The sequence below is a fragment of the Parasteatoda tepidariorum genome, chromosome 1 (assembly GCF_043381705.1).
Source record: "Parasteatoda tepidariorum isolate YZ-2023 chromosome 1, CAS_Ptep_4.0, whole genome shotgun sequence".
NCBI classification, from domain to species: Eukaryota; Metazoa; Arthropoda; class Arachnida; order Araneae; family Theridiidae; genus Parasteatoda; species Parasteatoda tepidariorum.
In genome coordinates this window covers 70910988-70925538 of record NC_092204.1, presented here as the reverse complement: position 1 = coordinate 70925538, position 14551 = coordinate 70910988, and the positions used below count along the sequence as shown (strand labels likewise).

General features: G+C 27.5%; 1 protein-coding gene across 1 annotated transcript in view; it reads left to right on the top strand.

The window, feature by feature from the left end:
• The window catches only part of LOC107450893 (GATA zinc finger domain-containing protein 14), a 64362-nt gene that overhangs the window by 31671 nt on the left and 18140 nt on the right, over positions 1-14551 (top strand). The window contains exons 2-3 of the mRNA XM_016066826.4: positions 11252-11323; positions 12772-12840. Coding sequence (XP_015922312.1) covers positions 11252-11323; positions 12772-12840 — 141 coding nt within the window. The remainder of the gene's footprint in view (positions 1-11251; positions 11324-12771; positions 12841-14551) is intronic.

Genomic DNA, 14551 nt, shown 5'->3' with positions numbered 1-14551 from the left:
TTATATTTGTTAAATTTCTGGATATCTCTCTTTTTAATGAATAGAGATTAATTTTCTTTTTAATTTGCAGTAAAAATTATTATTTTTCTAAAAAAATCAAACTTTAAAATAATTTGTCTACATGTCTTCAAAAGTATTAACTGTAAAGCACGAGCAATACGACTCGTTTAAAATATTCAACAGATTTATTCAAAACTTTAACATTCATTAGTTACTGTTACTATTTTTTTAAAAAATTTTATAATTTTTTCCCCTATCATTTGTACAGTTTTTGTTTTATCAAGTAATAAACGCGGAATATTTTTATTCATTTCATTATCATTTTTTTTTTGAAAAAATATTTTAATAATGCATAAAACAATATTTAAAAACCGTTGCAAAGTTTTTGAGTGAATCGGATAAAAATTAATGAAGTTACTGAAAACATTTTTTGTCGTCGACCTTACACGCATTTCATTTCAAAGAATTATTTTATTAACAATTTTTTTGTAAATATAATTTTTCTAATGAGATGTAAAGATATAATTATTATATGATTAAAAACAAAGCAACATTTTTTAATATGGCACTGCAGGAATATTTCCTCTTCATTTCATCACTTCTATATGAACTTCTTAAGCCTCCTTAAAAGAACAAAAAAGGCTGTATAGGGAATATAAATAATCTCGTCGCCTAGGATACGAGGAATCATCTTTCAAAGTGGGAATTTTTATGAGTCAGGCATCTTAATTTCTATTTTCCTTCAAACAGGTCAATAGTTTCTTACGCAGAATTAGTTAGCTTTTGCCATAATAATAAGAAAAAAGGGCTCAAGTTTAAAAAGAAATTTAGATAATATTCTTTTAGGAATTTATATAAATATAATTAATTTATCGTGTCTATAAATGTTTTTAGAGATCTTACTAATGCAGTATAATTTTTTAGTACCGCCTTACTTTCATGTTTAGTACGAATTGTAATGAGTTTTCGAGATTTAATTGAAATTTGCATACACTTTTCATAGGCCTTATAGTTATTTTTCTAAATTTCTCTTATTTTGAAATTTTTTTCAGAATTCATATATTCCATGATGGTTATGTGCTATTTATGCTTTCAACATTGTATCTTTACCTTGTAAAGGGGTCGTTAGAAAATAAATAGGTAATTGATGGAAGTTGGGAATTTTTAAAGGGTAGTTAACAAACTATGGATGACACACGTAATAGGCACTTTAAAACTCGTACTTCTTTTGCAGTTTGATTTCTGAGTATATAATATTTGTTACTTACAGCATTTGTGTAATTAAAAAAAAACATTAGAAAAGTATAAAAAATAAATAACACTTTTTAACTATGACAAGAAAAGACAGTACAATTTTAGTACTACAATTTTAACATTGAAACGGCATCATGATCTTCGAAAGAATTTGAAACTTTTATGCCCCAGAGCTTTGCTTCTTATATTTACTTTAACATAATTAAATATGCATATATATATCTATACATATAATAAATAAAGAACTTATCTGAGTATGCCTGCATTAAGGAAGCGGATATACAGTAAGCACTAAAAATACGGCATTCAACAGAATCGAAATGAGAAAAATTATAAACAAAATTACAAAGCGAAGTTTTCGATTTTTTAATTCTTTTTTTTAAATTCTGGGACATTTAAAAATAAAATTTTCTCACTGGTTTAGCAGAAGTCATTGTTTTGAATTAAACTATGGACGCTTCAGTTATGTCAAATATCTTAAAAAATAACATCAGTGATGTTTGCTAACTTACAGCTATAATCAAAAAAGTTATTTATTGCGTGTTCTATGTAACTCAATTATTTTTTATGCTTTATGCTAAATTATATCAATAATCACCTTGATTGTGGTAGCATAAGCGGACTACGTCACAAAATTAGTATTCCTAAACTTAACTGGAGCCACGTATTTATTTTCTCTTTATAGTTATGCTTCCAAAACGTGTTACTATAAAACTAAATAATTTAAAATAAAAAAAAATGTTTTGCTCTGAAACGCAAAATTTTTGTAGAATAGGTACTGATTCTTTGAGGAGAAATGTGAAAAAAGCTAATATTGTTATTGACAGCAATGATCATTAATTTTTGCAATAGAAACTAATCGTAGTAAAAAAATATATTTTATAGTTAATTTATTTGTATACAAAATTATTTTCTTCTTCATTAATCTATTTAAAGGAGTATTCAGAAATATCAAAATCAAAAATTAATAAATTTTAAATTTCTTATTAAGTTATAAAATATAACTCTCTGATTTGATTTTAAAATGCATGTTACACGTTATTAACTGTGTTTAGAAACATATTTGATACAGGTGGACCTAATTACATTCATTAACGGAAACATTTATTTCACATCATGTATGATATTTTAAAATAATAATATTTAAATAAATATTTAATTCACATTTCACTAGCGTGAGGAATTTATTTTTGTGCCTTTATAAATTTATTAATAAGACTCAGAACGGAATAATTTTTTTGTTTATTATTGTAAAGTTTTTTGACTTACAAAAAGAGAGTTAATCCGAAAAAAAAAGTTGAGAACATACAATCTTGAAAAATGGAGTATTAATTCCTATCTATTTTTTTTCATGCTGAATCGAATAAAACCAAATACAATTACCAAATACCAAAATAAAGTTCAGTATTGCAAGCACTATTTTCGTCAAGAACTATATTGTGTGTAAAAAGTACTGCTTTTGTGGACATCGGGAATATACTGCTAAAAAAGATGAAGCCAATAATTGGTAAAAATCAGATAATGTGTTTAAATCGTTTTCTGTTACTTTATGGAAAAAAAGCCCATCTTATATTTTTTTAAAAATAACAATGAAATAAAATAAAGTTATCAGAAAACAATCCAATCGACTGACACACGTGTATGGGTTTATTTTTTACAGAATATTTTATAACATTGTGTCTATATACTTTATAACTTTTCTTCTTATCGTGTTGTGTATCGTGAATATTTATAGCAATTTCTCCGTCTCTCTTTTGAAGAAACCCTTTGAAACTGCGTCTATCTAAACTGAGATATGAGATGAAATATGGAGGAAACAGCATGACGCTTTAGAACTAACTTCTTGATAAAAACAAATATATGCGGAGGCCAATTTATAGGATAATCAAGTAGCATAACGCTTTTGGCACTTTGAAATGAGTTACAGTATTAAGTTTAAATTTAACGTCAGTCAGTGTTTATTTTTCCATTCAAAGGAAGAGGGGAAAAAATACAAACAACTACTACATTATTACAGAAAAGTCAGATGAAGGATCAACCGGCGTTCGCGGGTAGTTTTATTTAGTTGAGTTGGATTTGAGTGTTCTTTTTAATATCCATTTTTTAAATTTATTTCTGTGTTTTCATAAACTCGCTTACATGTCTATGCAGGTGGAATCTTACAATCAAAATGTTTACCGCTTTTCGACTAGCTAAAACACCTAAATATAAACTGAAGCTCCCTGATGACATTGCAAGCCTTAATCTTTGCGTGACTCCTGATTAGCAGAATTTATCGCAAAATACAAGTTATCGTCAATCGAAATTCCGACGGTCATGGCTCAATCGTTTCCTGATAATTCATCATTACTCCCCTTACATTGACCACTTTTCAACAAATTAGATGTTTAAAATTAAGCTGGAGCTTTGGACTGAATGTCAGTACAGCAATAGACGTTTTGTCTGCCAATAGAATTTATTGTAGTTTCGACCATTTTTTCAACTATCTAGAGTGATGAAATTTCAACTGGAGCTTTGTGCCCGATGACGATACAAGTTACAATTGTTTTCTAATAGGTTCAAACAAAATTTATCGCCCATCAAAATTTCAATCACTTTTCGGAATAAAGAAACAATCATTCACAAATCTAAAAGGAAGACTAAAATAAAATATGCTTTTTTTTCTCCAAAGATAAGGTTTGTAAATAGTTTTTAAAAAATAAAGTTTTTAGGTAGATTTAAAAGAAGAAAATTTTATTTTTAAGAACGTACAAAACGGGAAAAAAACGAAAAACATACGTAATAAACTTCTAATAATCGCTTTAGTTGATAGAATGAATCATTAATCACTTTGAACTCTATAATACTAATATAATATTAATATTATAGAGTATTATAAATATAATATAATATTAATAAAACGGTTTAAAATATTATGACTATGAAGAAACTCAACATAATGTTATTTATTTATTTTGCGATACCAAAAGAATCAAGTCAAAACAATCTACAAATTAGTTGATAGAATAAGAGAAACAAACTTTTGATCCGTTTATGTGCACATTACTTAGGAAAACCCTAAATTCCGTACTTTAACTGAGAAAATCAATTATTCCGCAAATGAGCCAGATTGTCTAGAGAAAATGCATATTAAGGCTTTTCGAGTAATAGTGATAACAAATGCAAAAAGAATGAAATGTAATTAAAATTGAAAACGATAATTTAAAAACTAAAGAATACTTTTTTTTTAAAAAACGATTTTCCATAGACTGGAATTTTTGATGCGGACGATTTTACCTCATTTATTTATTCATTTTTCAAGATTTGAAGAAGTGGGCGGTAAAAGAGGCATATGTGTTGGTCTTTTTATGACATTCAAGTGCATAGTCTTGACCCCGAGGTCACAGACAGCTCTGTTCCCACTACATCCGACTAATGAATGAAGAACAACGAGATCATCTCTTTGTTTCGTCTCTTGCAACTCCCGATAAGTTTCTGACTTTAACCGCTCAATGGTCGAGCACATATTTCTTCTGAGTATCTGTAAAATTTATTTATTTTCCATTCATAGAGATTTACGAGTTCTTCGACTTGTAAATCAGTTCGGAATAAGTGTTGCTTTATGAATGTATAAAACCGTTTTCAATGAAATATATTTAATTTGAATTATTATGCGTATTTTAAAGATTTTTTTAATGTTATTGACAGATATGTTATAAAAAAAAGTCACATTCAAGTTTTTATTTTTTTATAGGTATTAAAATTTGCTCCTATTTTGAGCAAACTATTAACTAAATGCTGCAATAAGATATAACTCATTTTGTACTTACAAAATATTCCTGGAAATTAAGTTACAGCTTTTTTTTGCAAAATTCACAATCAATTACTGGGAAACAAATTGCGACTTAATTTGAGAAAATTTAAAAATTTTTGCTGTGAAATACGAAGTGACTCATTTTACACCAATAATAAACAACTACTTAGAAATTAATTATAACTCGTTTTGCACAAGTTACAATTTATTTATGAGAAATGAATTGAAATTTATTTTTAAAATTCACAAATAATTACTGTGAAATAAGTCGTAACTCATTTTGTATTACGTACAAATTAGTGCAATAAAATAATTTGTGAATCAAAATATTTCCATATTTAATAGCGTTTTAAAGCATGAAATAATTCTATAACAGCAACTTTTTTTATTTTTTTAAAAAATGTTTTAATTTTTTTCCCGCTACAATATACTATAAATCTCTTGTGCTATTAATTAATGCAATAGTTCATTAATTGTGTAAAAATTTAAAATTCTAACAAATTTTTCATTGTAAATGAGAAAAGTTTACTTTTATATTAATATTATGAAATGCCAGTTGGCAGTAATTTAAATCGGTGTAATTTACTTTTGCAAAAAATTTTGATCTGTCAAAAAATATTTTTTCCCCAATGCCCACCTGGGGAATGACATTTTTTCAAAACAGGCATCTAAAGGGCATATTTGTTGGCCACTCTTTATTGGGCACCTTATTAGATGGGCTAATGGTTGCTCTCATATTAAGGACAGAGAACATCCATGCCTTGTCCGGGATTCGAACCCAGAGCCTTTCTGGTGCAAGGTGCAAGGTCAGTTCCCTGACCCCTACACAGATCGGTCAGCACCTGTCAAAAATGTAATATTTTTAAAAAAAATCCAACATTAAGAGGGCCTAACCTTACATATAATATCAACAGATATTATAATAGATTAAAATTTACAATATTAAAGTTTCAAATATTTTGATGTATTCTCTGAAATTCATTATATTTGCATACTTAAAGATTGTTCTCCTAATTATCAAATTCTCAAATATTCTGTAATAAATAAAAAAGACACCAGGAAATGTTGAATTTAATCAGAATTGGAATAAAAACGCACGATGTTTGTATGAAGGACTTTACTTAACTTTTAAATGAACTAATTGGTTTTTTTAGAGCGAAAGAGAGATTTCCCTCAGAATAAGCTGGGAAACAATTTCTTTCTTTTTCGTTTTTTATTGCATGAGATTTTTTTAAAACAGTTTTTAGATACTTTCAAATAAGTTGATATTAACTGTTTTATCATAATTTAATGATTTGGTCAGATTGTCAAGTTAGTCACCGAATCAGTGAATTACGATTAAACAGTTAATACTGAATTTTATTGCATGCAATTTTTAACAATAATTAAAGGAAAACATAAAATTGCAATAATTTAGTTAAATAAAAGTACCTGTTCAGAAGCACTCACTGAAACAGCTCATAATATGGGAGAGCAACTAACGGACACATAATGTTTTTAAGCGTGTACTGAAAGGGGGAAAAAAACGGACCTTCCTAGGTAACTTTTGATCTAATGATCGGATTTTCACATTCTAGAATTCAATCTTAAGGACTCGAGGGGGTAACGTGAATGTAGCCTATATGCTAATTAATTAGAACAGAAGATATTTTAAGTCAGAATCAGTCGAAATCAGACACAAAATCATACTTTCGCTGAATAAACATGCCTCCCCCCCCCCGGCGAATTCGGATTTCTGACCCTCAAAATATAGGGGGGAGCAGCAGTCTGGGAAATATGGTCCCAATAGTTTGATCAGGAGAGCGCTCCAAAGTTTGAATCCCTTAATGATAATTTTACTTTTTGTGTATTTCGCTATATCTCAAAAACTTTTTAAGCGAATGGGAAAAAAAATTGCAAACAGTTATAAAATTCGTTTATCCAAAGATAATTCCACGCAAAAAATTATTTTTAGTAAGTATTTATAATTTTATTATTATTTTATTTGATAGTAGTTGAAAAAAATTTTGAATTATAAGGTATAGAATTTTTTGTATCACTTTAAAGAATATAATTTTACATGTCAAAGTACAAAATTTGAGAAAAATTGGTCGAATTGTTCCTGAAAAATTAAATTTCAAAAAAGTCAGATATTTAAAATCTGAGTATTTGTATAAATGCAACAAATAAATTGTTCCCCAGTGACATTATTACTATTATGTTTATTTAATGTAAGCAAATGAAAAATTAATAAGGTAAGAAATAAAATTATATGGGACGTTTGACTATACGGGAAATGCAACCCGACTGATTTCATTCAAAATTATAATATTTTCAAGATTTAAAGGTCATTTATCACCACAATTCTATTGGAATACGTAACTATTAGATTCTATTGGATGTTAACTAAAGAGTGAATTCAGACATGTGGAGTTTCCCTTAAAGTCAAGATGTCTTATGGCGATAGCTTTTGAAAACTGTCTTATGAAATACACCAGTTTTGAATTGTACAATAAATAAGGAATGGTATAAATAGTGAATTAAGTATTTAATGTAACATGATAATAGTTTTATTATAATTTATTTTTAATAATTTGAGTCAAATCTTTCTTACTGTGGCCACATCTTGATCTAAATCTTTTGTACACATACTTTCAATATTCAATAAATAATTTCAATAACAGTTATAATTTTAATGGATAATGCAGGATAGGACATGCTATAACTTATGCATGCAAGAAAAGGCATGCTATAACTTATGCATGCAAGAAAAGGCATGCTATAACTTATAACATGTCTTATCCTGCATGTATTATAAATAATAAAAAAAATAATATATATGTTACTGGCAAAATATGAAACGCCGTCATTATATGGAAGGACTGGACATTGTACATTATGCCGGACGTTTTTAGGTTAAGTATGAAATATGAGAATTATTACGTAATTTTTTCTAGGCATCATATGTAATAACTAGGTTATTCTATAGAATGACAACTGCTATTTAGTCAGAGTATAAAAAAAAGGTGCAGATAAGGCTGTTATATAAATGACGTGAATTTAACAATTATAAAAATGTTATTCTGAAAAAATGATATTGCCATTTAAAAAAAATTATTCGAATAACATTACCGGCATATTCGAAACGAATCGGAGTTGTATTTCATTCTTTGCCGTTTCTTCTTTGGTATTCTATAGAATGCCTGGTAAATGTTGTGAAATATGAATCGTTTCATACATTGCAGGCTAGTTTTTGGCATTATACAATACATAGTATACGATATACATTTTTCAATATGCGTTATACAATTGAACATTACATTAGACATCAAATTAGACATTGCGGTTACATGTACATAATAAATCGTTTTTCTATAAGTAGGTCAAACATATGTCGCTCCTGTGAAGAGTTTAAAACAAAGCACAATTTTTGAGCTTCTGATTTTATCTTTGAAGTTTCGTAAACATATATGATTCCCTATTTGTATTTTTCGTCTTTAATTTCACGTGCAATCCATAAATTCCGTTCGGGTGGCGTTTTTTAGGGAAAAAAAATTAACACGTACCCCCTGCAGTGTGTATACTGTGTTACTCCTCCAAAATGACACTGAAGACTCACCCTTTCTGACATTTACCGCCTCTCATTTCCTCAGACGACCATACACAATTGACATATTTGTCACATTCAATTTTTTACTCTATTCAGCGTTAAAAAACCATGAAGAGACTATTTATAATCTTGTTTTTTCTTGTGGATTTTATATTTCTTATGATCAATCTGACGTTCAGAAACGACACTTATCATTTGGTGTGATTCATTTCTTATCATACTATCCTAGATTTATAAGTTCAACATTTCCATAACGAAAGGAAACTGTGTCAATTTTTTTTCCTTTTCAAAAATAAAAAATATATAAATAAAAACTAAAGATGCAAAAAAAAATTTTTTATCTCTCAGCAACGTCTTTTTTCCTTTACTTTTAATTAATAAAGAGCTGAAGTGCATCCCTTAATTTTATTTTATTTTATAACCGCCGTTAAACAACCGACCCAATTCTGAGTTAACGACTTTCAATGTTCAACTTCTCGTCCTCGTAATGTTCAACTCCACGCATTTTGAACCCACCCGGAAGACAAGGGAACTCCTGGATCTAGCGTTAGAACACATTAGTCTGCGTTCAAGAACTTTTTGATGGAACTAATCAGCATTTGCATTACATGGAGTGGAAAACCGCGAAAACCTCCCACGGTGAGTCCAATGGTAAGAGAATTCTAACCAATGATCCGTGTACCTTTGAAGATATTTTACTTCAGCACTATGGTCGGTGTGAGTAGGGAGATGAATTCATATCAACCAGCCGCTGCTGGTATTCGAACTTGTGTCACCTCATTAGAAGGCAAACTCTCAATCCCCTGAGCCACCCCGTCTCGCATCTCTTAATTTAGTAACCACATGGCTGTAGTTACAATTAACTAAAATCTTCATTTAAAATTACCCGTGTCAATTTAGCTTTTACATTTCACTATAGCTCATCATTTTAAACATGTAACTTTTTTATTATTTATTTATTATTTATTTATTCTTAACTATTAGTGATATAATTAGTGATTATCATCTCACTAGTTTAAAATAGAAACCAAATTAATTATTCCAGCGAAAGTATTATTCACTACCCATGGAAAAATCCTAATTGTGGACTCATGGGTGACGTTGTTGGCCTTTTTAATTTATGATAATGCTACAGTAAAATCCCTTTTGATAAATCGATGGTCATAGGCATGGTTTTTATTTTCATTCCTTTGGTCAAAACAAACTCCTCTTTAATTCCCAATTGCCACTTTTTTGACACGTATCATAAATCGTTCTTCTTAAAGTGATTATTTTTTATTCAACTATTTAGCATAAATGTTTTGTAATTTAAATATTTTTGCAATTACACATCAATTGTGAAGCATAAAGGTTTTAGATGTTTCTGCACAAACTTGACTTGGTGTATGGACTATAGCTTTCTAAAATATCTATTTTAAAATATCATCTTTATAAATATTAAAGCACAATAGGGGAGAGGGAGGTTATTGTAGACATCTTGGATATATTTGTTATATTTGTATTATATTTGTACAAATATAACATATTTGTATTATTATTTTTATTATATAAATAGAATTATATACCTTTACAATTAATTAATGGTTTCATTATTAAGTTAAATATTTGGAACGAAACCTTTATAATAATTCCCTCATTAAAGCATTGTAAGAAAATAAAAGATAGATGTTTTATCAAGTTTTGTTAAAAGAATATATTTTTAAATAAATGAATTAATTTTCACCATACATAAAACTAAAACAGAATTTCAGCGAACAGTATCGTCTTCTCTTTTGCGAGTTGTTCCATTGCTCCAGTGAGGGAGAATATCGTTTAGTCACGCGATCCGCGTGTTGTCCATTCGGATTATCAAGTTAAAACTATGGTTACTGAAACTGATTCAACTTAATTGGTTCTACTCTATCAAATAAATCAAATCGAAAAATGATTTTGAAATCGATTGATTTGCTCTAAAAAAATCTTTCTAATGCTCTATTAGTATTTTAATTAATATAAGTGAATATATTCTCCAATAAGGCTTAGATTGAAATTAATTTCCTTTTGGCTTTAGATACACCTTTCTGAATTGATTGTAAAAACTACATAATAAATTACCGAGTTTGTTTACACTAGTCCCATAGCTTCTCCACATTAGCCTCGCGTGGTTGGTTTAGTGTGGGCAAAAACAGCCTTTTTTTTAAAAAAAAATACTATTATGGAAAGATTATACAACTTTGTAGTTCCAGATTTGAACCAGAATGCAGGTAATCGTTAAAATTATTGTTAAAAAAATACTCAATAAGTTCACTTAAATAGGATTATAAAGTAAATCATTTTTATATGATGAGGTTTCAATTTATTTTAGATCTGATTCGACTCAATATGATTATATGAAGATTCATCTTAAATGGAGTATTTAGTTATTTTAGTTTTTTTTTTTTTTTTTTTTTTTTTTTNTCATTTATGCTCAATAAATGACAGCAAATTTTTTTTTTTTTTTTTTTTTTTTTTTTAATGACAACGATATTTAAATTTTGTTAAAGAGGAGTTTGTTTTCTGCTATTATTATTTATTATCTATCCTATATTTAACGGATATTTGATTTCATAAATAATTTATTTATTTATTTATTTCAGACTTTCGTAGTGAGATACAAGAATGGGGATCAAACTATTCCAGTAACAGTTGTCTTAGACGATAAAAAACAGGCAAGTATCACCATAGAAAGTAAATTTCATACATTTCATTCAAAAATTTTATTTCAATAAGCCACAATAGGTTCCTTTATTTTATGTATTTATCTCTAATATTAGTAATGTTCTAAAACTTTATAAATTAAAAAAATAAATTCAAACAAGTATGAAAAAAAAGTATGCATCTTGAATAATTTTTAATCTAATGATCATACAAATACTAGCTCGTTTGTTTGAGAATATTCGTTAACTTTTGCTCGTATTATTTCATGCGCGTTTATCCAAAGTTAATTCCTTAAATAACATTCTTCAATTAGTTTCATAGTGATCGAAACGCCTGTATTAATGTTTTACTTCTCAGCAACTATTAGACTGACTTGGTTTAGATTACTTATTAATATGAGAAAACCCAATCACTGGATGATTTTTATTTTCTTACACTCAATACATTGTGATTGTAAAATAGGTGAGTAGTAGAAAGGATATTTTAAATCGAATTGATACATTTTTTTAAATAACTTGTTTTATTAACTTGCTACCATTAAAAAAATTCCTATTACGAGTATCATTAATATGTTATATATTGAATGTAACATTGTTTAATTTAAAATCAACTACTATTGTTTCATCTTTTAATTTCTATTTTTGAAATTATGTCATCATCAAGTATGCATAATGCAAGAGTTTCAATTATGTTAACTAAAAATCGAAACAGAAAAGGCCGTAACTATTGAAGTTTTAACCAAAAATGTTGAATTTTGGTCTTTCAGCCAAACATCAACAACTGCATTGATCGGGAAAAAAAAAATATCGGATGTAAGAGTTCCTCTCAAACTTTTAATTTAATTGTTACAACTATCACTAGCACTGCACTGTGTTAGAGTGTCATCTTAAAGTGTATTTTTGAAGTTGTTATCCTTATAGTACGATTCAATATTGTAGCATTTATGAAATTTTTTTTCTACGATATTTTGCAGATTGTGAATTTTTGTACAAAAAAAAGTTTGAAGCAGAATTCTTGGCAATTTAAAAAAGGAGTTAAATGTAGCACTCAAATAATCTTTTTTGATGCAGAAGTAATGGTACATTTGTTTAGTTATATTTACTTAACGGTAAATTAATTAATTAACTTTATTCTTTTTTCAATAGACTAACGTGTTTTTTTTAAATGTCATCCACAGTTTTAAAAATTTTATTTATTTTACTATTTTGGTATAGAATTTGATATTAAAAATTTCAGACAGAATATGTAATATGAATCAATATGTTATATCCAAGAACGCCTGTCAAGTCCGTTACATTTTTATTTTGATTTACTCGAAAATTAACCTATAAATTAAAGAAGATAATTTTTTTTCAATTTACTGACGTATGCCTTTTTTTAAAAAAAATAATCAAATTAACTGTTTTAAACCATTTAAATTTATTTTATTATAAATAAAATTAGACGTTTTTAATTTCAGACAGAATATGTGATCAATATGAGTCCAAGAACACCTGAGAAATCCGTTACACTTTATGATTTTAAACAGGTAAGAACTTTTCATAATCTTTTACTTACTATTAAGTGAATTATATACTAAATAGTAGTAATTTAAAAACCATTAACAGTTGATTTTAGCCGTTTCAACAAAAACTATACTATATTCGTTATACATATCGAGGGTTTTTTCCCATTACTTAGTAAATAGTCATCAGTTATTATTTTCCTTTTCTGTCATTCATCTGGAAATAAATAAAATTATTATTAAACTTGTGCTTCAGAAGTTTCTTATGATACGGTTCTTTTTTGCACTTTTAATAAGGAAAAAAATGGTGTTATTTTTAGAATAATTTCATTATGATACTTGTTATTTATTAAGGAATTATTAAAATTATTTTAGATAAAGCTTGGTAACATTTATTTTTGATCAAAAAATCATTAAATTGATTTTAGACAAAGCTCAGTAACATTTATTTTTGATCAAAAAAATCATTGAAATTATTTTAGATAAAGCTTAGTTACATTTATTTTTGATCAAAAAATCATCAAAATAAATATATACAATAATTAAACACTTGTTATGGATAAAAAAATAATTAAAATAATTTAAGAATCAGCTTTTTATAGGCACTTGTTGTTGATGAACAGTGGATTAATTTTCAGAACATTTTATTTTTAACATTTGATTTTGTTATGAAATAATGATCTTAAAAGTTGTAAGGAATTAGCATGAAAATGAAAAATAAAATATTGTTTTAGGAAGCCCGTGTTTCTTTCAACAACTAGGCTGTTATAATAATAAACAAATATTTTAAATAACAACATTTGTTTTCAATTTTAATTAAAACATAAAAAAATATTATTTGTTATTTGTAGGCAAGTAAAACTGTATTCTATAAAACTTTTTTTCTGATTATTCTTGAACAATTTTTAATTAAATTTAGTTTCACACACTGTAAAAAATTCCGGATCAAACTACGGCTAAAAGTACTGTACCTGTGTGCAGCATTCGTAAAATCCATTTTACCGTAAAATTTTATACCCTAATTTTTACAGTAGGGGAGAGTGGGGTCAATTGTAACAGGGTACGATTGTAACAGAGCAAAAATTTCGAGTGTCGGGTTCTAGATTTGGTTCCTAGGTGGCGCACAAGGTGTATTTAATAAATCTGCATGTACACCCCTGATGGCAATCATTTTTATGTACTTTTGAAAGAGTTACATCACAAAAGATATTTTCACGCTACGTAAGTACTTTTTTTGGTATTAGAATATTATATTGTAGCAAAGTAATTTTGTTTAAACAAATAAAAGTTTTTAACCGAATATGTAAGCGGACAGCTTAATTAACATTTCAATAAAAAAAATTAGTTTAGTTAATTAACTAGCATTTTTTTTAACAAATGAAGCTGAAATGGCGTCTTGGGCACATTTGTAACAATAAGTAAAGGGACGATTGTAACAGCTGAAAATAAATAATCTTATGTTTACAAACCATTACTTAACTCTTTAAGAACCACCAATAGTTTCCTACATCATTTATGTTGCATGTGCATTATTTTATTTGTCACCTCTCACAGCATAAATTAAAATTTTTGACCCCTTAAAGTTAAAAGCTTAACCCTTTAGGTCTCTGCTCATTATTATTTTTACTCCTAAAATATCACTACTATTTTGATCAATAAAGAAATATATCACAACTATGATACTATGTATAATTAACTATGTTTTAGTTAAATTTATGAACTGTTACAATTGACC